Source organism: Mesocricetus auratus, unplaced genomic scaffold (genome assembly GCF_017639785.1).
Source record: "Mesocricetus auratus isolate SY011 unplaced genomic scaffold, BCM_Maur_2.0 Super-Scaffold_6723, whole genome shotgun sequence".
Classification (NCBI taxonomy): Eukaryota; Metazoa; Chordata; class Mammalia; order Rodentia; family Cricetidae; genus Mesocricetus; species Mesocricetus auratus.
Window position 1 is genome coordinate 725,253 of NW_024429183.1, and position 21,864 is coordinate 747,116.

A 21,864-nucleotide genomic window follows, 5' to 3' on the forward strand; every position below is an offset into this window, starting at 1 on the left:
CAGGTTTACTTTGAGAGGCTCAAAAGGAGTTTTTAGGAAGCCTGCCTGAACTGTTGTCTGTCCCAGCCATGCTTGAAGTAATCACATGGTGTGTAAATTAGTGAAGTCAGTTTAATTGAACCTTTGGAGAACTTGGCTGTTGTCTGTCTGGGTTTGAGATTGCGAGCTGATTTCTCCTTGGAAAAATCTGAAAAGAGGGACCAGTCAAGGACAAGTGGACACAAGGTCAGCATGTGCTTCACGGGTTTGTGTAGATAATGACTCACCACCTATAAGACAGAGAGGATGGAGCACCCTGCCGTTTTGGCTCAAAACTGAACAAAAACCCAAACCAACCAAAAAAAAAAAAATATATCCTGAGAAAATGGAAGAAGTGGTTGTTGCGAGTAGTATTGTAGGCAGTAAGATAGTTTTGTGCTTCTTGCAGCTGCCTAACGAAACTGTGAGGCCAGGGAAGTGGTGGCTGGTGGCTGGCTCGTGGCTGGCGTTGGCGGGAGATGGAAAAGTCTTCCTGGACATACTTTGTTAGAGCACTGAATGCTTTGTACAGTACTAATACAGTGTAAAACTTACATAAACAACGTGGTTTCTAGGGTGGCAGAGAAATCTGCCCTCTTGCGTTGTCAAAATACCGAGAAAGGGATGCTGCACTGCCCCCTCCGGGGCCCCTCCTGGCCAGTGCCTCCTCAGGGGAGCGTTTTTCAAAAAGGAAAACTGGGTGGTAACAGGTCACCGTTAAACTTAGTCCTCTCAAGAACGGCTTCTATCCTGAAGATTTTCCACTTACTGCTTGCCTATGGGGGCGCTATTCCCAGCCCCTCCCCCAAATGGGTCTGGTTGGGGGCGGGGCACCCCGCAGTCATCGGCCCCAGGGTCCTGCAGCTCCCAGGGTGGAGCCTCTTTGGAACTGCCCAAGTAGAGCCTGAGCCACGTTTTCTAGGGCTGGGCTGTTTGCAGACAGCGAGGCACAGCTCACAGAGAAGAACTTTGTGGTGAGTGGGGATTCCTAGGGGACACGGGAGGTGGGACTAATGTCAGGGGCTGCTGCAGGATTCAGCAGAGACATTCTTGTCAGCCCAGGCAGGGCAGCTGTGGGGGAAGACTAAAGGGAGGGTGTGGGTGGGAACTGTCTCTCTGATAGATGAAGCTTCTGGACACAGTTCCCACTGCTGCTTTGCGGCCTCTGGGAATCAGATGAGCAGCTCCCAAGTCCACAAGGTTGTTCACAATATGTCACAACCACACAAGTTAGCAAACTTGTTAGCAGCAGCTGAGAGACATCCATGCATACAAGTGGCCAAGAACTGGGGGCCAAGGCAGAATTCTGCCAATAATGGGCCACAGTCTCAAGGCCAGACAGATGCCACCACCAGCCCAAAGCCAAAGCACAGAGATCTGTATGCCCAAAGAGGATTGGGACCTCCTTGGATCAGAAGACAGGCAAGTCTGACCAAGGTTCTGAGGTGGTCCTCCAAAGATGCCTGAGAATAATACCAGCAGCCACCTGGTGTGGACCGATCTCAGCATCCTAAGGATGGAATGGCAGACTGGCTTGCACCTGCTGAAAAGAGCTTGAGCCCTGGATAACAGACTCCCTCACCTACAGCCCCACTCCTGCCAGGACCAGCATGAGTGAACGCATGAACACCACTGAAATCTTCGATGGCATCCGCTTCCCAGGGTTCATACACACTCTGGAGTCCCTGAAAGCGGCTTGTGCCTTCCAGTTCCAGGACACAGACATCCTCTTGGTGACATTCCCCAAGTCAGGTGAGAGGCTGGGACTGGGACATGGAGTCTGGACAATCCAGGGTTTCAGTTTTCCCTTGCCTCGTTTTCTTTCTTGGCACTGTAAAGTAGACCCCTGAGCCCTCTCCCTGTCATCTGTGACTCTGGTATGAGCTGTCGGGCTGCCTCTGGGGCCTGAGTCTATACCAGATGATAACTGACCAGCTCCATGAGCCCTAGTAGCCGAGTTGGTCAGTCAATCGTCTACCTAGTGACTCAGAAGCTGTAGGGCATCCTGACCCTTCTACCTAGTGGCTCAGAAGATGTAGGGCATCCCAACCCTGACCACGAGTAGCCTCCCACATAACTTTGTCAGGTTCTCACTAGCTTCTCTAATCTCGCTGCACTTGGGTGAACATGTTTCTGAGCCTGTGGGAAGAATGCTGGTGGTGATGTGGGTGTGTGCTCAGAATCGGGCTCCATCTGGGGTACTCCTAGGCATGTGACTTTTTGGGGACAAGCTTTGCCTGGCCCTGAGCCATGCTGAGGTGAATGATGTACATCATCCCCAGTGAAGTGTGTTTGTGGGGACAGGGACCCTCTAGTCCCATAGCACTGTCTGCTTTCCCTTCCTGCAGTGTTGTTGGGGTGCCAGCGTGGCTCTGCAGAGCCCGGCGTGGCCATCCTCTCCATCTTGAATCCATAAGGATAGGCACCCAGGTGAGGGTCCCAGTCAGGGCTAGGGCTTGTCTTTGTCTCTTGGGGCTGTAATGACCATTAACAGTAAGATCTGCCTCCTGTGACTTGGCCACCAGGGTCACCTGGGCTATCAGTGACTTAGATGAGCAAACAGTTCAGTAGATAGAGCCAGGTGCCCTTCCTACACCTCAGATTCCTGCCTCCTCTTCCTCTTACACCAGACCTGCTTCCCCTCCACCCCACATAACTGTTGTACTTCCTGCCACCCTGCTCCCCTCCCCCGCTCCCTGTTCCCTCCCCCCCTTCTCCCCTCCTCCCTCCCTGCTCCCCTTCCCCTGCTCCTTTCACACCTCACCACATCTACCCAGGAGCCTGATCTGTCGGCTAGGCTTCCCACCAGAAGGAATGCAGTGGGTGGGCCTGGACCCAGACCCTTGAGGCTGTGCCTATTGCTCTCTCTCTATCCTCCTACAGGATAGGGCAGCAGAGCTCTGGGCCCTAAGTCCTGCCTGGGTCCTGGATCTAGGGGGGTCAATGTCCCTGCATGGGGCAGGGGTGGGGAGGAATCATCCCTCAGTAACTGTGTGAGTAGATCCAGACAGAGCAGGCCCTGGCCTGTAAGACTTAGCAAGACACACTACTGACTTTTGTCACCATTCAGTGAACTAGGTAGAGGCAGGATGGGATGAAAGGGCTACACCTGCTCTGAAGAGCCTTTTCTGGCCTTCATTTACTTAGACTGGTTCTGTCTGACTTAGAAAAGGTGGTAACTTTCCTCCTCATCCTGAAAGAGAGAAGCTAAGGAACCTACCATTCCGGAACACCTAGGACCCTAGCATCTGATATCTCTGAGTGGGACCCCAGGAAAGGTTGATTGCCTGAGGGTCAAAGACCTGCACAGCTCTCCAGAGCACCCTCCTCTTTGCTCATGGCCAAAGTGTTGTTCTTTTGTTTAAGTTAAAGACGGGCTCTATGGAACACGAACCAGGAGATACTTCAACTGTGGAGTTTATTGTGGGGAGGGGGAGAAAGAGGGGGAAGAGAGAGACAGAGAGAGAGAGAGAGAGAGAGAGAGAGAGAGGCAAAGGGCAAGAGAGCAAAGAGCAGAGAGAGGGCCAGAGGAGAAGAGAGCATAAGTGGGTGGGGGTCTGGGGTCTTTTAAAGGGTCCTTTGCACCTGCGTGCAGACTAGCACTCATGGAACCCTGGGCTGACCTGAGTACTGCCTGAGTGCATTCTGCCAGGTGACAGGGGCAGGCCAGCATAATACCTGAGTCCTTACACAAGGCTCCTTTCTTTTTTTTTTTTTTTTCTTTTCTTTTTTTTGGTTTTACAAGACAGGGTTTCTCTGTATTGTTTTGGAGGCTGTTGGTCCAGCCTGGCCTCGAACTCACAGAGATCTGCCTGCCTCTGCCTCCCGAGTGCTGGGATTAAAGTCATGCGCCACCACCGCCCGACCACAAAGCTCCTTTCAATCATCTAAAATAGAGAAACTTTTGCTTGGTGTAGGTAAGGACCTGGATTACAATTTTTGTTGTTGTTGTTTTTCGAGGCAGGGTTTCTTTGGAGCTTTGGAGGCTGTCCTGTAACTCTCTCAGTAGACCAGGATAATCTCCAACTCACATAGATCCACCTGTCTCTGCTTCCTAAGTGCTGGGACTAAAGGTGTGTACCAGATAGGCTTTCTGGAAAGACCATCACCAAGGCTAGAATGTTCTGGAACATTCAGTTAGAAAGTGATAATAAGCCAAGTGTGGTGGCTTAGCACCATACAGGTGCCAGTCATTCATAGTCTGGGGTAAATGGAGGCCTGAACGGGTTACCTAGGGTCTTGCTTTGCCAGAGCACAACAACCCCGGGGTATCTCTCTCTCCCTTTTCAGAAAACCTGATTTTGTGTCTACTTCTTACTGACATAGTTGCCGCTTGTGTCCCTCCACTCCAAGCTCCCAGAGGCTGATTGACTCTACAGAATGGGACAACACCTAGCCCTCAGGAGCACTCATACCTTCCTGCTCCAGAGGGCACAGAGCCAGCTGCACCACTCCGTCTGTCTTCATAAAAGCAATGGATGATGACTCAGATATCCATTAGGCAGGAAGGTAGAAAGCCCCAACCTTCTCTGGAAGCCACTCCTGCTCAGTTTCTGTAGGATTCCAGAACCTTTTCTTTTTTTTGGTTTTTCGAGGCAGGGTTTCTCTGTGGCTTTGGAGGCTGTCCTGGAACTCGCTTGGTAGTCCAGGCTGGTCTCAAACTCACAGAGATCTGCTTGCCTCTGCCTCCTGAGTGCTGGGATTAAAGGCGTGCGCCACCAACGCCCGGCTGATTCCAGAACCTTTCAGTGGCACCTTTTATATCCATGTCTCTTATCTACTTGATATAGTCAGGTCATTTCCCTGTTATTTGTGATCTCAGTTACTCATACTCGGTTGTGGTCTAAAAACATTGAAGGGAAAATTCTAGAAATCATTAACTACTGTCTTAAATTGTATAATGAAAACCTCACACTGTCTGCTTCATCCAATCTAGAATGGGAATTGTCCAGTGTATCTGTGCTGCATACAGAACTGACCCCACTAATCCCATGGCAAAGCTCCCAGTTATCAAATCCACGGCCACAGAATCCAGTGCTTGTTTTCAAGTGACCCTCAATCCCCAAAGCAATGATGCTGCTCAACACAGACAAAGGGGTCAAAGAATGTCTCCTTCCCTGAAAATGTGGACATCTCCAGCTTAATAAGGAAAAGACAAAATCATCTCAGATGCCAAGGTCTGTGGAGAAAAACAAATCTATGAAATTGTGAGGAAGGTAGAAGAAACTCAAGCTAATTTTGCTGTTACCATAGAGTGAGGTCAGCCTTCAGGCAACATGGAAAAAGCATTAAAGCTTTAGAGGCCCGGCACTCGGCAGTGAGTGTCCCATGGGGATTGTGCCCCCTCGAACTTTCCTGCCCCAGCTCCAGTGCTCCCAGAACAAAGAAACAGAGCAGCCTTTGTGGGCCTGGGGAACCAGCAGCCTAGGGCCAAGTGAGACAGAGAGAAAAAAATTATAGGTGGAAGAAATGGTTGATGACCGGGTGTGGTGGTGGTGCACATGCCTTTAACCCAGCACTTGGGAGGCAGAGGCAGGCAAATCTCTGAGTTTGAAGCCATCCTGGACTACAGATTGAGTTCCAGGATAGTCAGGGCTGTTACACAGAGAAACCCTGTCTCTAACCCCACCGTACTCCCCAAAAAAGAAAAAAAGAAATGGTTGATAACACCATGTTGTCACTAATCTTGGTATATGATGTTTTATTTATTTAAGGGTTTATTTATTTGTTTGTTTTGAGGCACAGACTCTCTGTAGCCTTGGCTATCCTGGAACTCACTATGTAGACCAGGCTGGCCTAGAACTGAAAGATATCCATTGCTTCTGCTAGGACTAAAGGTATGTGCCACCATGCCCCAGTCCAAGACATTTTTATTAGACAGTTATAAGAGAAAAAAGGTAAGGCTGGGAGAATGCGTTCCCATAACCACTGCTACATAGCATTTTTACAGTTGCCCTGCTATATTGTTAATCCACACTGAGCCAGAACTACTGTGGCCTTACTGCTTTACACTTTGCAATGAAAATGTGTCTTGTTGCCGGTCGTTGGTGTCGCACGCCTGTAATCCCAGCACTCCGGAGGCAGAGGCAGGCGGATCTCTGTGAGCTGGGAGTTCCAGGATAGCCTCCAAAACAATACAGAGAAACCCTGTCTCGGAAAAAAGAAAGAAAGAAAGAAAGAAACTGTCTTAAAAAAAAGAAAGAGCCGGGCGGTGGTGGCACACGCCTTTAATGCCAGCACTCGGGAGGCAGAGGCAGGCGGATCTCTGTGAGTTCGAGGCCAGGCTGGACCGACAACCTCCAAAACAATACAGAGAAACCCTGTCTCGTAAAACCAAAAACAAAAAAGGAAGAAAGAAACTGTGTCTTGTGGGTGTGCTAAAACTGTTTCTTTTCTTTTCCTCCTCCTCCTTTTTTTGAAACAGGGTCTCACTATGTAGCTCTGGCTGGCCTGGAACTTGCTTTGTAGACCAAACTAACCTCATGGGGATCCTTCTGCCTTTGCCTCTCCAAGTACTTGGATTAAAGTCCCACCAGTAGGGACTTTCTAATTCTTCCCTCTGCACTGGTCAGCTGGCTGCTGAGGAGTGGGAATCAACTTTCCCTCACTCTGAAACACACCCACAGTAATCAGATTAGAAACAGTTTACGCTGGCTCACTGTTTTGGGATCCCAATTCATGACCAACGGGTACCATTGCTTTGGCCTTGTGGCACATCATGGTAGAGAGGTCTTGGCAGAGCAAATTCACCCTTTTTATGGCTGAGAATTGAAAAGGAAGAAGAGGAAGGGACCCATGGGGTGGTTTAGTGACACAACACTTATATAACATCACAAAACCCTGGAATCCATCCAGAAAAAAAAAAAAAAGAGAGAGAGAGAAAGATCCAAGAGATGTGGATAAGTTGGTTGGAAGGGTGATTCCCAGCATGGGCAAAGTCCAGGGCTTGAAGCCCAGAAACAAAGCAGGCATGGCAACACATGTCTGTAATCCCAGCACTCAGGTGCTCAGTTGTGGAGGCAGGAGAATCACAAGTTTAACATGAGACCCCCATCTCAAAAGAGGAGAAGGAGGAGGAGGAGGAGGAGGAGGAGGAGGAGGGAAGAAACTGGAGTAGTACTATCTCAGAGAACACGCCCCTCCACCCAAAGCCCTCCCACCAGTCCCCATCTCGTGGGTCTCCTTCCTCCTTCTAACACAGGCCTTTAGAGACATTCTGGATTCAAGTCATAGTGCTGGCTAGCAAAGCATTGTCAGGCTTGCACTTGCTTGCCTCTGAGTTTGAGTGGGCTCAATAGTATTTTGTGTTATACTTAAGAACAGTCACTGTATGAATGTTATAAAGGAATTTGCCACTGAGTGTGGTGGTGCACGTGGATCTTGTGAGTTTGAGGCAAGCCTGGTCTACGTAGTGAGTTCCAGGACAGCTAGAGCTACATAGTGAGACCCCATCTCAAAACAACAACAAAAACAAAAGAGGAATCTGCCCATTTGTTTGCAGTGTCACACTTGGTTTGTTCCTGTGTGGTGTGACGTGCAGATCTCGTGCTGTGTTTTGCCAGGGAGCTACTCTGTTGACCCAGAGGGTTGAACTGAACCGTGGCTCTGAACTTTCCCTTACTGAACACACTCCTGTCTATCACTAGGCTTCCTGCTGGAGCCATTGTTGTTTCCCACTGAGCTCCATTTGTGTTCTGAGGCCTGGCTGCCATGTGTTTCTTTTCAGCATAATTTCAGCACCAATTTGTCTGACTCTGAAACCTGAAGGTATTTTTATTGGAATTGTGTTTGATTTACAGATTAACATGGAAGAACTGGTCTGTTTATTTTGTCAAGACATCCTGTCTAAGGACAGAGGATTCTCCATCTGCCCAGCCCACCCCCATGTCTTCACAGAGGCGGGAACACTCTTCCCACATAGCTTTTACACATTCCTTCCTGCTGGTCTCTGTCACTACTATAGTAGGGTTTTCTTTGCTGTTTTACCTCTAAGTTGCTACTGTGGGGTGCATGAGGATAAGTGATTTTCTTTTTTTTTTAATTAAAAAGTTTTATTTATGACTCTTTTATGCATTTGGGTACTTTGTCTGCATGTTTGTCTTTATGATGCATGCATATTTGGTGCCTCCAGAGGCCAGGACAAGTTGTCACACCCCTGGAACTGGAATTACAAACAGTTGGGAGTTGCCATGTGGGTTCTGGGAATCAAATCCACATCCTCTGGAAGAGCAGCCAGTGCTCTTAACTACCGGGCCATTTCTCCACTTCCAGACTCTGGGTCTTTTTGCTTTGTTTTGTTTTGTTTGTTTCTATGGGACAAGGATTAAAACCTAAGGTTTCATGATGCTAGGCAAGTGATCTACCACTGAGCTTTTTAGTAATAAGTTAGGGCTGTAAGATAGAATGCATGGAAGAGGGGCTGGAGAGATGGCTCAGTGGTTAAGAGCACTGACTGCTCTTGCAGAGAACCAAGGTTTGAATCCCAGCACCCACATGGTGGCTCCCAACCACTTGTAACTCCAGTTCCAGGGCACCCGATGCCCTCTTCTGACCTCCACAGGCACCAGGCACACATTTGGCAAACAGATATGCATGCAAGTAAAACATTCATAGACACACACACACACACACACACTTGCTTAATTCATACGTAGCCCTGGGTTCCCCCTGTAGGAATACAGAAGGGGGGAGAAAGCCCAAGTTCTTTAGAAAACCCCTAAATTGAAGTTATCTAGTTGTGGCTGGGGAGAGGGACTAGAAAACTCCTAAGTGCTCATGTACAGAATGTTAGCAGAAATACAGATGATAAAAACTATACTGAAGGCAAGGTGTGGTGGCGCACGCCTTTAGTCCCAGCACTCTGGAGGCAGAGGCAGGCAGATCTGTGAGGTCAAAGCCAGCCTGGTCTACATATGGAGTACCAGGACAGTAAGGGCTATGTAGAGGGACCCTGTCTCAAAAAAACAAAAACAAAAAATAAATAAAATATTGCTTAAGGTCTCAAATAGCAATAATGAACATGTTACAGAGTGATGGAGCACTCAGCTGGCCAGATTTGGGGTCTGTGGTCTGTGGAAGGTAGAACAGTGAAAGTAGGGGACTAGGCTTGCTTCAGAGCCTGAGACATCCTGGTTACTCTGTTAATAATGCATCTAATTAATCTGTTACTCTGAGGGGGGAAAAAAGAAAAGGTATGCAATGTCTTAGGCAGAAGTAGCCACATCCCCATCACCTGCCCCACCCCCTACTCCACCCCTTGTCCTGCAGGTACCACATGGATGCAGCAGGTACTGAGTCTTATATTCTGTAAGGGCCACTTGTGGCCTATTCACCACCTCCCCAACTGGGCCCGCATGCCTTGGATGGAGCAGATCTCCTTTAGCAGCCTCCTTCCCAAACTTAACAGCTCCTGGCCTCGTCTGCTTACCTCCCACCTGTGTGCCAAGGTGCTGGCCCCAGCTCTGATGACGTCCAAAGCCAAGGTAGGAAGCAGGTGCCTTCTCATTCCTTAGCATTTCACAAGAGCCAAGGTGGAGTCAGGCCTTGGGGTCAAAAGGTCAAAAGGGCCCAAAGGATATGGCTTCACCTTCAAGTCCTGGGATGAAGAACGTGGAGCGTAGGAGGCTAGAACTGCAGCAGCATCAGACCTGGGCTGGAGTCGCGGCAGGGTCTATACAGCAGGAAGCCTCTGTCAGGCCAGCAGTGTAGCCAAGCCAGAGGGGGGAGGACAGATGAACCTGTCTAGGTGCAGTGAGTGTCAGGGTCATCCATCTCGACCAGTGGTGGGCTCTGGGGAAGAGACATCTCTTTCTACCTGGGTGGGGAGGAGCCAGACAAACTCAAGTAGGTCTCGCAGACCCAGGTCCATGCCAGTGTCCTCCCAGCAGTATCCAGGTGACCTGGAGATTGGTAGAACTTTACTAGGCAAGGCCCACTAACCCTGTGAGGTGACAGTGGCCATCAGCTGCCTGGAACCTGAGGGAATGAATAACAATGTCCCCTACAAAAAAAAAAAAATAATGTAATAAAGAAATGAAAACCCGCTCCCAGGGGCTACCCATTCATTAGCCATACAAGACCTTATCTCTGGCTGCTCAGTAACCAGGTCCGGCACCCACTCACCACTACAGTTTTGGGGGCTCTAGGACAGCATTGTGCTACTCTTGCCACCCACACTTTCATACTGGTGCTGGGGTCCAGGGCTCAGCCACTTCAGGTCACAGCAGCTAGGGAGGTCTTGAACCTCAGAGAACTGACTCGGGACTCTGTCCACCAGGTGGTGTACATGGCACGGAACCCCAAGGACACCCTCGTTTCCTTCTACCACTTTCACCGAATAGCTGGCTTCCTGCCTGACCCTGACTCCTTTGAAGATTTTGTGGATGAGTTTCTCGAGGGCACAGGTGGGTCTCAGGGACTGAGGTGGCTCACAGAGCCCCCTCCTTGTCATGTAGCTAGTGGGCAGATTGCTTCTTTGTTCTAGTCACCTTTAGGTCACCCTGCTCCTCCTGGGTCCCCGCCACACGCAGCTGGGACTGCAGCAGCTTCTCTGTTTCTTCCTCCCCAGGCTTCTTCGGATCCTGGTTTGACCATGTGAAGGGGTGGCTGGGCCTCCAGAAGGACCTAAATTTGCTTTTTGTCACCTATGAGGAGCTGCACCAGGTGGGTACCCCTTCCACTTATTTAACAGGCCACCTACAGCCAAGCCCTAGCATCCCCAACTCTTCCAGAACATTCTGTGAAGCTTGTTTTCCTAAGACAGGACTGCCAATGACATTGGTGCTTTCCGCATCTCTAGCTGCTCTTGGTTCAGACATACTCGCCTGCCTCCAGCTTTCTGAAAGTAGCAGCCATTGTAAGTCTAGTTTGTAGGAGATTCAAGCAATTTTTATTTTTCATTTATCTATTTATTTTGGTTTTTCAAGATAGGGTTTCTCTGTGTAATAGTCCTAACTGTCCTGAACTAGCTCTGTAAACCAGACTGGCCTAGAACTCACTGAGATTCTCCTGCCTCTGCCTCCCAAGTACTGGGATTAAAGGCGTGTGCCACCACAGTCTGGTTTTTATTTTTATCTTATGTTTATAAGTATTTGTATTCATGTATGTCTGTGTACCATGTGTGTGTCTGGTGTCCAATGAGGTCAGAAGAAGACATTAGATCTCCTGGAATTGGTGTTATGCATAGTTGTAGCCACTATGTGGGTGCTGGGATTTGAACCCAGGTCCTCTGCAAGAATAATAAGTGTTCTTAACTACAGAGCCATCTCTCCAGCCTGAGTTTCAAGAAGTTGTAATGTACATTACAATTTTAAGATTGTGGGTCTGGGTCTGGGCGACGGTGGCACACACCTTAATCCTAGCATTCAAGACGTAGAGGCAGGCTCTGTGAGTTCCAGGACAGCAAGGGCCACACAGAGAAACCCTGTCTGGAAAAAACAAAACAAAACAAAAAAATAGATTATAGGGCTGGGAATAGCTAAGTCGGTAAAGTGCTCCTGGAATATGTATGAGGACCTGAGTTTGATCCTCAGAAGCCACATAAAAAAGCCGGGCTTGGTGAGAGACAAAACAAGCAAATCCCCAAGGCTCACTGGCTGGCCAGTCTGGTCTGTTTAGTGAGTTGAAAGTCAGTGATAGACATTTTCTCAACTAATGAGATGGATTTCTCTAAGGAATGGTACCTGAGATTTTCCTCTGCATGCACATACACATACACACCCAAACACACACACACACACACACACACACACACACACACACACACACACACACACACACAGTATAAAAAAAATTAGGGGCCAGAGAGATGACTCAGTGGATAAAGGCATTTGTTGGCTTGATCCCTGGAACCCATATGGCGGAAGGGAGAACCGACTCCTCTTTGGTCTCCCCATGTGCCTTAAGTTATACATTCAGTCTATTGATGTTATTTTTGTGTCTATTCATCAAAGCCATCTTTGACTGGTGTGTGGCTGCACTTGAAAATGTAGATAAGCTCCGATAAGCAGTTCTGGTGCATGAATGCGTTCACTCCATTTGCTCCTCCTTTCAGTCCTGCACTTTCTAACGGAACAGACAGGCCTTCTGATTACTCAGCCCACCCTGGCACAGCCAGCAATTTGATGCGTGATGCCGGAGAACCTTGAGTTCTCTGAGCTGTTCCAATATTATGTGTAAACAGCAAGATTTTAGCTCAGAATAACAAGATGAAATGCACTTCTTCACAGTATGTTTTAAATGACATCCTCAAGCCTGACCTTTCAGACGCCTGCAGCCCTGGCCCCAGCTGTTGAGCTGTTGTGTGCTTAGGGATTTTTGGGAATCCAAGATCTGTTGGGCCTTAGAAACTGTACACATTCACCCCCAGAAGACAACGTTCGTTTGGCTTCAAGACATTAAAACAAGGGGAACAAAGACGATCATGAATAGATTCACATCAGTAGAGGTTTAGGCCTTTCCAACCGAATGAGTTTTGCTACAAACATTAAAGCTCAATTTTCAAAGCTTTTTTTTGATAAAAATTCTTTAAAGATATGACATCTCTAAGTGCCAAATACGACATGTCCTAAGCACAGAAATAAATTAATACTTGAGGTTTCCGTTGTCGAGAGCTGTACACCCTGATTCCTGTCCTTGGCAGCTGGTGGTGTGAATCTGGTTGGCCACTACTCAGCCACAGCATCTGACAGGGGCTGAGACCAGACACTCTGACATCCCCTGGTGTCTCTCTGACAGGGGCTGAGACCAGACACTCTGACATCCCCTATTGTGTCTCTCTGGGCTTTCATTTCTGTGTCCCACAGTGGGCTAGGATCTCCCACATTAATCATTAATCAAGAAAATACTCCTCTGTTTTGCCTACAGGTCAATCTTGTGAAGGAATTTTCTCAAGATTCTTTCTTCCCAGATATGTCTAGGTTAGCATCAAGTTAACAGAAGCCACAAGACAACTGACCCCTAGTTAACTTGACACACTAATATTAAACAATAGTCTTCTTGTCCTCTGTATCCAAAACATCTCATATTAGTAGCAATATCACAATATAAAACATTCCATTTGTTTGTTTGTTTGTTTTGTTCTGTTTTTCAAGGCAGGGTTTCTCTGCCTAGCCCTGGCTGTCCTAGAACCCATACTATAGACCAGGGTGGCCTCAAACTCAGAAATCTGCCTGCTTCTGCCTCACGAGTTCTGGGATTAAAGGCACCACCACCATCTGACCATTTTTTTTTTAATTTTTAAAGAGTAAATTTTTTTCTTTTCTTTTCTTTTTTCTTTTTTTTTCTTTTTTGTTTTTGTTTTTCGAGACAGGGTTTCTCTGTGGCTTTGGAGGCTGTCCTGGAACTCACTTGGTAGTCCAGGCTGGTCTCGAACTCACAGAGATCCACCTGCCTCTTTAAAAGTTCAGTCTCAGCTTGTGAGTTCAAGGCTAGCCTGGTCTATCCAGCAAGTTCTAGGTCAGCAAGGACACAGTGAAACCCTGCCTCACATACAAGCATATATACATATAAACATGTACATACATGCATACATATGCACATGGGAGTGTATGCTTTGGATGGCAGAGCTGGGGAGGTGGAGTTGCTAAGGTTGTTCTGAAGCCCAGAGGATTGTGGGTCCCCACCATCAGACTCTGAACTTGTTATACTGTTGAATTTTTAAAAAAAGATTTACTTATTTTATTATGTATACAATATTCTGTCTGCATGTATTCCTGCACACCAGAAGAGGGCACCAGATCTCATTAGAGATGGTTGTGAGCCACCATGTGGTTGCTGGGAATTGAACTCAGGACCTCTGGAGGAGCAGCCAATGCTCTTAACCTCTGAGCCATCTCTCCAGCCCGAGTTTTGGTTTTGCTTTGATTTGTGAATATGGTTTGATTCCTCCCTCTTAAAGATGCTTTGAACTTTGAAAGAGATTTTGGATGTTTTAAAGAGACTGAAATTTTTTTGTTTTCTTTTTGTTTTTTTGTTTTGTTTTGTTTTTTCGAGACAGGGTTTCTCTGTATTGCTTTGGGGGCTGTCCTGGAACTCCCTCTGCCTCCCGAGTGCTAAGGTTAAAGGTGTGAGCCACTATGCCCTGCTTATTACTTTTATTTTTAAATGTGTTCATGTATGTGTGTCTGTGTGGGTATTTGTGCATCGGATCCCTTGGAGCTACAGTTACAGGCGGTGGTGAGCTGCTCATTGTGGGTGCTGGAAAGTGAGCTTGGGTCCTTCCCAAGAGCAGTGTGTACCCTTCCTTAACCATTGAGCTATTTCTCTAGTCCCTACTTGGATTATTTTAATGTCTTAAATATGTATCCACTCCTCTGGGTCTTTCTGGGTCCAGGAACCTCGCCGTACCATCCAGAAGTTATGTGAATTCCTGGGGCAACCCCTGGCACCAGAAGAGGAGGATGTCATACTGGAACACTGCAGCTTCTCCTTCATGAGTCAGAGTAGCATGGTCAACTACAGCCTTATATCCAGGGAGATTATAGACCAAAACCAGGGCAAGTTCCTGAGGAAAGGTAGGCCTCCCTCCTGGCCTCCATTCAAACGCCCAGGGCCCATCCTGGGACCAGTCAACCCCCATCTTTTGTGTATTTTCGAGGCAGGCTCTCTATGTAGTCCTGGCTGTCCTGGAGCTTGCTCTGTAGCACAGGCTGGCTTCGAACTCACAGAGATCCTTATGCTTCTGCCTCTTGAGTACTGGCATTAAAGGTGTGCACCACTGCCGGGCGTTGGTGGCGCACACCTTTAATCCCAGCACTCGGGAGGCAGAGGCAGGTGGGTCTTTGTGAGTTCGAGGCCAGGCTGGACCAACAGCCTCCAAACAATACAGAGAAACCCTGTCTCGTAAAACCAAAAAAAAAAAAAAAAGGTGTGCACCGCTCGCTTGGTATCCCATCTTTTCTTATCTGATTACAGCCCCTAAGCCTACCCTGTCTTCTTGCCTTCCGTATCTTCCTCCCCAGCCTTCCTCATTCCTCAGCAGCATTAGTGCAATGCTGAGGATAGTCCCTGCCCCGCGCCATTCTCCTCTGGTGGTCTTCTTTTAGCTCCAGGATACAGCTCTGTCTCAAACCTCTCCTCCCAGAGCCATCCAGCTTTCCAAATACCTCTCAGAAAGTGCCCCAATTCCATCTCTGGCAACTCTTCCAGAAGAAACTGACCTTCACCATTATCCATTCTAGGATTACCTGAGTCCAGCCCTACCCAAACAATTCTGAAGAGTGGGTTGTGGAAAAGGTCTTTATCTACCTGAGTATCTGTGGGACGCTTGGATGTAGAAAAGAAGGAGGGGCCTGTGGGGTTCCCATGGCAACTGAAAGTATATTTTGCTGATAAAAACCACTCAGTACACCAGGACCTCATGTCTGTGTTCTTAACAGTCAAAAGAATTAGAACCGGCCGGGCGTTGGTGGCGCACGCCTTTAATCCCAGCACTCGAGAGGCAGAGGCCAGCCTGGTCTACAGAGCGAGTTCCAGGACAGCCTCCAAAACAATACAAAGAAACACTGCCTCAAAAAAAAAAAAAAAGAAAAGAAAAGAAAAAAAGAATTAGAACCATCCCCAAAGTCTCCAACAGGACAAATCCTCAGGATAGGTCTTAAGGGGTCCGTGAACCCAGGCACTGGCCTCCAGCCCCCAGTTAAATGTGACTTTAGGAAGGGGCAGCCATGGGTGCTCATGAACACGTCCCTTGGCTGACATCCAAAGCGTACAGACTAGGGGATGTTCTCACACAGCCATGGAGGCAGATCAAGGCCTTCCTGGACCATGCTCCCTCTGGAGGCTCCTTCTGCCTCTTTGACTCCTATACTCCAGTGTTCCCTGTCTGGTTGCCTCACTTTAGACTACTCCCATGCTTGATGACGACACCAGTCACTAGGTTAGGCCACTCTTACCATCTCTTAAACTACTTCCAAATCAAGTCATATTCCTAGGTATCAGGTGGGAGGTGTACATACCTCCTACAGGGGGATGGAGAAAGAGTGGTCAGTCTCTCAGGGGTTGACTGTGGTGTATCTCTGATGTCTTCTCTCCCTGTCTGACTCATGACATCTACCCTTACTCCCCCAGGTGTTGTTGGAGACTGGAAGGAACACTTTACTCCTGAGCTGAATGAAAAGTTCAATGCTGTTTACCAGTCCAAGATGGGTGACTCTGGCCTCTTCCTCCCCTGGACCATGGACTGACCATTCTGACCCATCTGACCTATTCACACGTGCCTGTCCTCTTGTCCTCCTCCTGTACTGTGCCCCTGGTCCCGCAATAAAAGTCCAGGTCCACAATGTGCAGACTCTGTCCCAGCTCCATCCTGGGCCTGTATGCTTCATACCCTCCACCTCGGGACTTGAGGGAGAAGAGGGGTATACACCCCCAGGACCCTCTTTTATCTCTAGTGCATGGCTCTTTACTGGGCTGCCGTCCTAATGTTTTCTTCAGAACCTCCAGATGTGACCTCCCTAGACCTTACACCCCAGAATCATTTTTCCAGAGGGCAAGGGCAAAGATGTAGAAAACAGGGAAGGACCTGTAGGATCCCCTAGGAGGCCAAATCTAGACCAGAGAAGTCTACGTATTAGGAATAAACATCAACCAACCCAAGTAATGGGAAAGGTCCCTGCCCACTCACTGGGGCTCCCAGAGTATGTAGGCTGCCTATCAGGTCATCTGTCATCCCAGCCACCTGTCCACAGCAGCAAGCTTCTGCTCTGGGAAGAAGGGTTGGCAGCTCTGGACATAACGAGGCTCAAGTGAAGCCAGCAAAATCCCTCCCAGTCCTCCCCATGCCTGCGAGCTGCCCATCTGCCCATATCCCATGGAATAGTCTGATGGCACTATGACAGAAAGCCAGTCCTGGCTCAAAGCCAAGGAGTGACTTGATCCAAGTAGCTGGCTCTAGTACAGGTTGATTCAGAGCTCGGTCCTATTTTCATTTCGAGCCAGGTCTACCAGCTGTCTCTTCACACACTGCAATGAGACCAACCCCCTCTAGACCCTTGGCCTTGACTCAGCCATTGGAAAGTGTCCCTGTTTTCTCACAGGACAGGGCAACATGATGATGTTCTTTTCCTGCTGCAGGCCACAACTCAGCCCAAAGGAGCCACGAGACCACATGAGACTAAGTCAGGATCTGAGTGCAGAGCTGGAAGCTGCACCCTTTCTCCCGTTCCAGTGTGGAACTCTAAGGCATCCAAACACCGAGAATCTGCATCCTGAACATTGTGGCCTTTGTGTCCAGTGCTCAACCCCAGCCACAGTCCACAAACAGGGAGGTACCAGCTATGAGGCAAGCTGCTAAAGTAATGTGACTAACTGTCCCCCTCTTGCTGTCAAAAGCCAAGTCCACCTCCTACCCCAGACCAGGAGCCACCAAGAGAGTTGGGAAGGAGGGTACTCTGGAAAAGAAATGCAAAGGCAGCATGAAGCCTGCCCTGGGAGCGGCAGGGAAGGAACAATTCCTGCTTCTGTTTCCTTAGGTGAAAACGTAGACACAGGTCCTCACGAGCTTGCCAGTTCAGCTAAGAATGACTACACTCCAATGTCCGGGGGCAAGAGGAGCCCGAGGGTGGGGGCATCAGGCATACGGGACTGGGACTGCCTGCAGAGAGGAATAAGGCTGACCTGCAGCACTGGAGACCAAAGCCAGGGATTCATACATGCTAAGCAAGAATCCCACCATTTCTGGGTGTGGTGGCACATGCCTTTAGTCCTTGCATTCCGGAAGTAGAGGCAGATAGATCTGCTATGAGTTCAAGACCAGCCTGGTCTACAAAGTGAGTTCCAGGCCAAACAAAGGCACATGATGATACCCTGTCTCAAAAAACAAAACAACAAGGGGCTGGAGAGATGGCTCAGCAGTTAAGAGCAGTGGCGTTCTTTTAAAGGACCCAGCACCCACATGAGGATCTGAAACCTTCACACCAATGCATATAAAATAAAGTAAAAAAAAAAAAGGCAAACCAAGAACAGTTAGCCAGAAGTGGAGCTACAGAAGCTAAAAAGCAAGGTTAGTGCACTTAGAAGCTCTCCCAGAACTACAAACTTGATGGGTTAGGTCTTTGTTTTCATTTTGGCAGGCAGTGTTATCTACATGCTGAGTTTTATGGCCTGAATGGTACTTCCACTGTGGAGTCAGTTGTAATAAGGTCTGGGAGCCTACTCATGTCTGGTTCCCTGTCATATCCATGACTTTCTCATGCTCCCATTATTTGTATTTCCCATTCTAGAGATTCACATAACCTGAATCCAGTGGGTCCACCCCACTCCTAATTTCTCTGATGCAACCCTGCATGTCACATACTAACGAGCCCTGTGTGTGTGTTTGCACATGTGCATGTAAGTACATATGCATTATATGTCCATGCCTGTGGAAGCCAGAGGCTACTATCAGGTGTCCTAATCAGTATTCACTTTTCTTAAGGTTAGCTTTTTAAAAAATGTTTATTATTTATGTGTATATATGTGTGTGCCCGTGCTTGTGAAGGCCAAAAATGGGTATCAGATCCCCTGGAGCTGTAGTTGCAGGCCATTATGAGCTGCCTAACTTGGGTGCCAGGAACTGAACTTAGGTCCTCTGGAAGAGCAGCAAGTGCTCTTAACTGCTAAGTCATGTCTTAACAGAGTCTCACTGAATCTGGAGTTTCATGACCAGGTTCTGTCTGTCTCTAGCAGTGCTGAAATTACAAACGCACACAAGTACACCTGGCTTTTTACACAAGTTCCAAGCATCCAAGCTGCAGTCCTCGTGCTTGTACAGCAAGCACTTTACCCACTGAGACACCTCCCCAGCGTCCCAAAGAGCCCTTTGCAGAGAGCTTAGAGCAAGCAAAAAGGTATGACAGAGATATAGCCACTTACCCTGAGCAGGGTCTCCACAGCCTAATGGTAAAGATAACAACACAAGAGACCCAAGGAAGGATCTGTCCTGGATGCCAGGTTGCTCTTAGAAACCCAAGTCCTCATACTCAAAGGATAACTGACGAGGAACAGCCAAGAGAGAAGTCCCCAGGCTTTATTAGCTTTGACTTTGGACCTTCTGATGTGTTCCCAGAATGGGAGTTCCTATGACAACAAGTGGTTTTCCAAAAAGACCCCATAAGCTAGGAATGTAGCTCAGTTCATATGCACAAAGCCCTGAATTTGGTCTTTAGCACTCATAAAACCTAACGTGATGGTGAATGCCTATAATCCCAACACTTGAGAATTGAAGATAGAAGGATCAGAAGTCACAGGTCATCTTTGGCTGCAAAGTAAGCGGCCTGTATAAAGAAGACTCTGACTCAAACAAAATCAACACCCCAATGTGGTAGGGCACATCTCTAATCCTAGTACTTGGAAGACAGAAGCAGTTGGATTTCTGGGAGTTCAAGGTCAGCTTGGTCTTCATAGAGAGTTCCAGGCCACCCAATACTACATGGTGAGATTTTATCTCAAAACAACAAAAACCCATGAGGCCCTGGTGGCCTATAAGCAGTGTAACTCAGCAGCAGAGAAAGGAATGCAAGTCAAGCCCCAGGGTTTGCCACATGCCCAGAAAGGTTTAGATGAAAACATAAAGGGTAGCAAGTGTTCTGGGTGAGATCTGTTCCTGGAAGTGTGTCTCTCCTGAATGAATTGTGTTCACCCTCCAATCAGCAGGTCAGCCTGATAAAACTGAGTTTAGGGATGTTCAGAGCATCCTCAGTAGTTAGAGAAGGAGGCACAATACAGATGCAATGAAAGGGAAACCTGCCCGTAGTCAATCAAATGAGTGATATACATGCTGAATCCTACAGGGCAGCGAGAAGAGGGCCAAATGCACCATGACTCCATCTACATAAGGTTCAAAGCCCAACAAAACAGGTGATGCACCTTGTGGTCATTTAGGGAAGTGGTACATCAGGAGGTGCTCCCAGATCACAAAAAGGCACAGACACTTGCCTCGGGCTACAGCCATAGCTAATGATCCAGGATGGACCTATGGCATTTTTGGATGGGTCCAGCAGGGACTTTAGGATGATGCTGAGCCGGTAAGGGCAGATTGTCTTGGTAATGTTGGCTGGCATTTGGAATGAGATGAGTCTCAAAGGACACACTGACCTTGTGTCAGACTCTCCTTTGGGTGCCAGGAGCCTGGTCTTGGGAGGGAAGAGAAATTGCGTGAGCCAGAAAGAATCCAACACATCCCCCTTCCCTCTCACATGGTGACTGAGATCTTGGCATCTATTGGCCTGAAATCTCACCAAGAATTGCCTTGAGGTCTAAGCTGAGAACGTGGCACTGGGAAGAGACTGGGTGACTCTGGGCGTTTCTTAGGATCATGTCCCTGAGTTTCATCTTGGCTGGTGAAATAGATGCCCTCAAAGATAGAGCCCAGAGCAAGGGAGGTGGCCCCTTTCCTCCCTTTCCCTATCCCAGGGATTTTTCTCAGGGTTATTATGTTCAGCATAGTAGCTCTAGGAGGATTTGGTCCATCAGCCCCTGGTCATCAGTTCCCCTACCCCACAGCATAGCCAGCCAGCCCAAAAGGTAATGTAACTCCTAGTGCCCCAGACAACCGACTCCTACCCTACCTTCCCTGGCTAAGAGTCTGTCATTAGTTGTAAAATGGAACCTTCTGGAGTTGAGGCTACTGAGGGCAAACTTCACATACTCAACTAGCATCCCAGTTTTCATCCATGTGGTGAGGAACATAGCTGTCTTGCACTGGCCTTTGAGCCGCAGTGCCCATCTGCAAATTGGACTCAATGACATACTTAATCAAGAGTCATACAGACTTCACCTAGACCCTGCAAATAACATGCTTCACTCTATATTTGGAAGCTTTTTTTTACTTTTATCTGCATTTATTTTATGCTGAATTTATCCCCTTGCCATAAGTTTTTGTTTCTTCAGTTTCTTCTGGGATATCTTTTTCTTCTGTGCAACCTCCTCTTCTGGCTTTGGAACAATCTGTTCCTTTTCCTTAAAGATCATTTCGATGTGGCAGGGGGAGCTCATGTAGGGGTTAATCAGGCTGTGAGCTCTGTAAGTTCATCGACGCATCTGAGGTGTTTTGTTCACCTGGATGTGTTCGATGACCAGAGAATCTATGTCTAGACCCTTAAGCTCAGCATTACTCTCTGCATTTTTAAGCATGTGCAGCAAAAACTCAGCACTCTTTTTCGGTCACCGACCCTGTGTCCAGTCCCACTGTTTGGCCTGGACGCACCTGCTGACTCCACCATTGTGCCGTCGGAATGACACACATTGCTTCTTCAAAGTGACATCTTTCAAGTATTTGGTGGCTTTTTGGATATGCAAACCCTTGATGGCCTGGGCAGTTTCACAGGTATTCTTAAAGTGAGCCTGGAGATTTGAACCTCTTGATTTGCATGATTTTGTAGGGTTTTCTGGGTTGAGAGAGTAGTGAACCATCTTCACAGGTTACCTCAGGTCACTTTACTGGATGCTTTTGTTGGGCTAAAACCTCACTCAGAGTAGACCAACCCAAGTGTGGCTGGGAGAGTCTTGCAAAGAGGCTTCAAAAGTAAAGCACTAAAGACTGCAGCCCTTCCCGAATGCACACATGCACACTCAGTCACATGGTAAAACAACACAAGCATGTGCATATTTACATGCACACATACACATGCCTAAACACACATGACCAAGACTCTGGGCCTTGCAGCCTGGGAGTCAGCATGGAAAGCCCAGCTCAAGACTCTGCTGTGTGGTCTTGGATCGATTGCTTCACTTCTCTGAATTCAGCTCCCCCTTCCATGAAATACACTCACAGTAGGCCATCACGTGGGGCTGTTGTGAGAATTCAACACAGTGATGTTTAGCAAAAGCTGAGAGAGTACTGAGAGGGGGGCATATTCCACAGTGTGC

At 48.1% G+C, this 21,864-nt stretch overlaps 1 protein-coding gene and 1 pseudogene across 3 annotated transcripts; one reads left to right on the forward strand and one right to left on the reverse strand.

Annotated features, from left to right (window-relative positions):
• The first annotated feature begins 780 nt into the window (after positions 1-780).
• On the forward strand, positions 781-16,298 carry LOC101827242 (sulfotransferase 2B1). Of its 3 annotated transcripts, none has more exons than XM_013115630.3 (7): positions 781-992; positions 1,607-1,770; positions 9,286-9,500; positions 10,295-10,421; positions 10,586-10,680; positions 14,351-14,531; positions 16,087-16,298. In XM_013115630.3, exons 2-7 carry the CDS (start codon positions 1,629-1,631, stop codon positions 16,200-16,202), a joined length of 876 nt encoding a protein of 291 aa, XP_012971084.1. In that variant the 5' UTR covers positions 781-992; positions 1,607-1,628; the 3' UTR covers positions 16,203-16,298. The 3 variants fall into 3 exon arrangements, with proteins under 3 accessions (XP_012971084.1, XP_040591181.1, XP_040591185.1); XM_040735247.1 differs by having other exon boundaries at positions 866-992; positions 1,622-1,770; XM_040735251.1 differs by lacking the exon at positions 1,607-1,770 and having other exon boundaries at positions 923-992.
• A 4,555-nt stretch (positions 16,299-20,853) lies between these two features.
• LOC106021385 lies at positions 20,854-21,408 on the reverse strand (annotated as a pseudogene).
• Between the last annotated feature and the right edge of the window lie 456 nt (positions 21,409-21,864).

Coding starts and splice junctions, on each gene's coding strand:
- LOC101827242 (XM_013115630.3), top strand. CDS start 1,629: ATGAGTGAACGCATGAACACCACTGAAATCTTCGATGGCATCCGCTTC. Junction 10,422..10,585: donor TGAGTTTCTCGAGGGCACAG/GTGGGTCTCAGG, acceptor CTTCCTCCCCAG/GCTTCTTCGGATCCTGGTTT. Junction 14,532..16,086: donor GGGCAAGTTCCTGAGGAAAG/GTAGGCCTCCCT, acceptor TTACTCCCCCAG/GTGTTGTTGGAGACTGGAAG.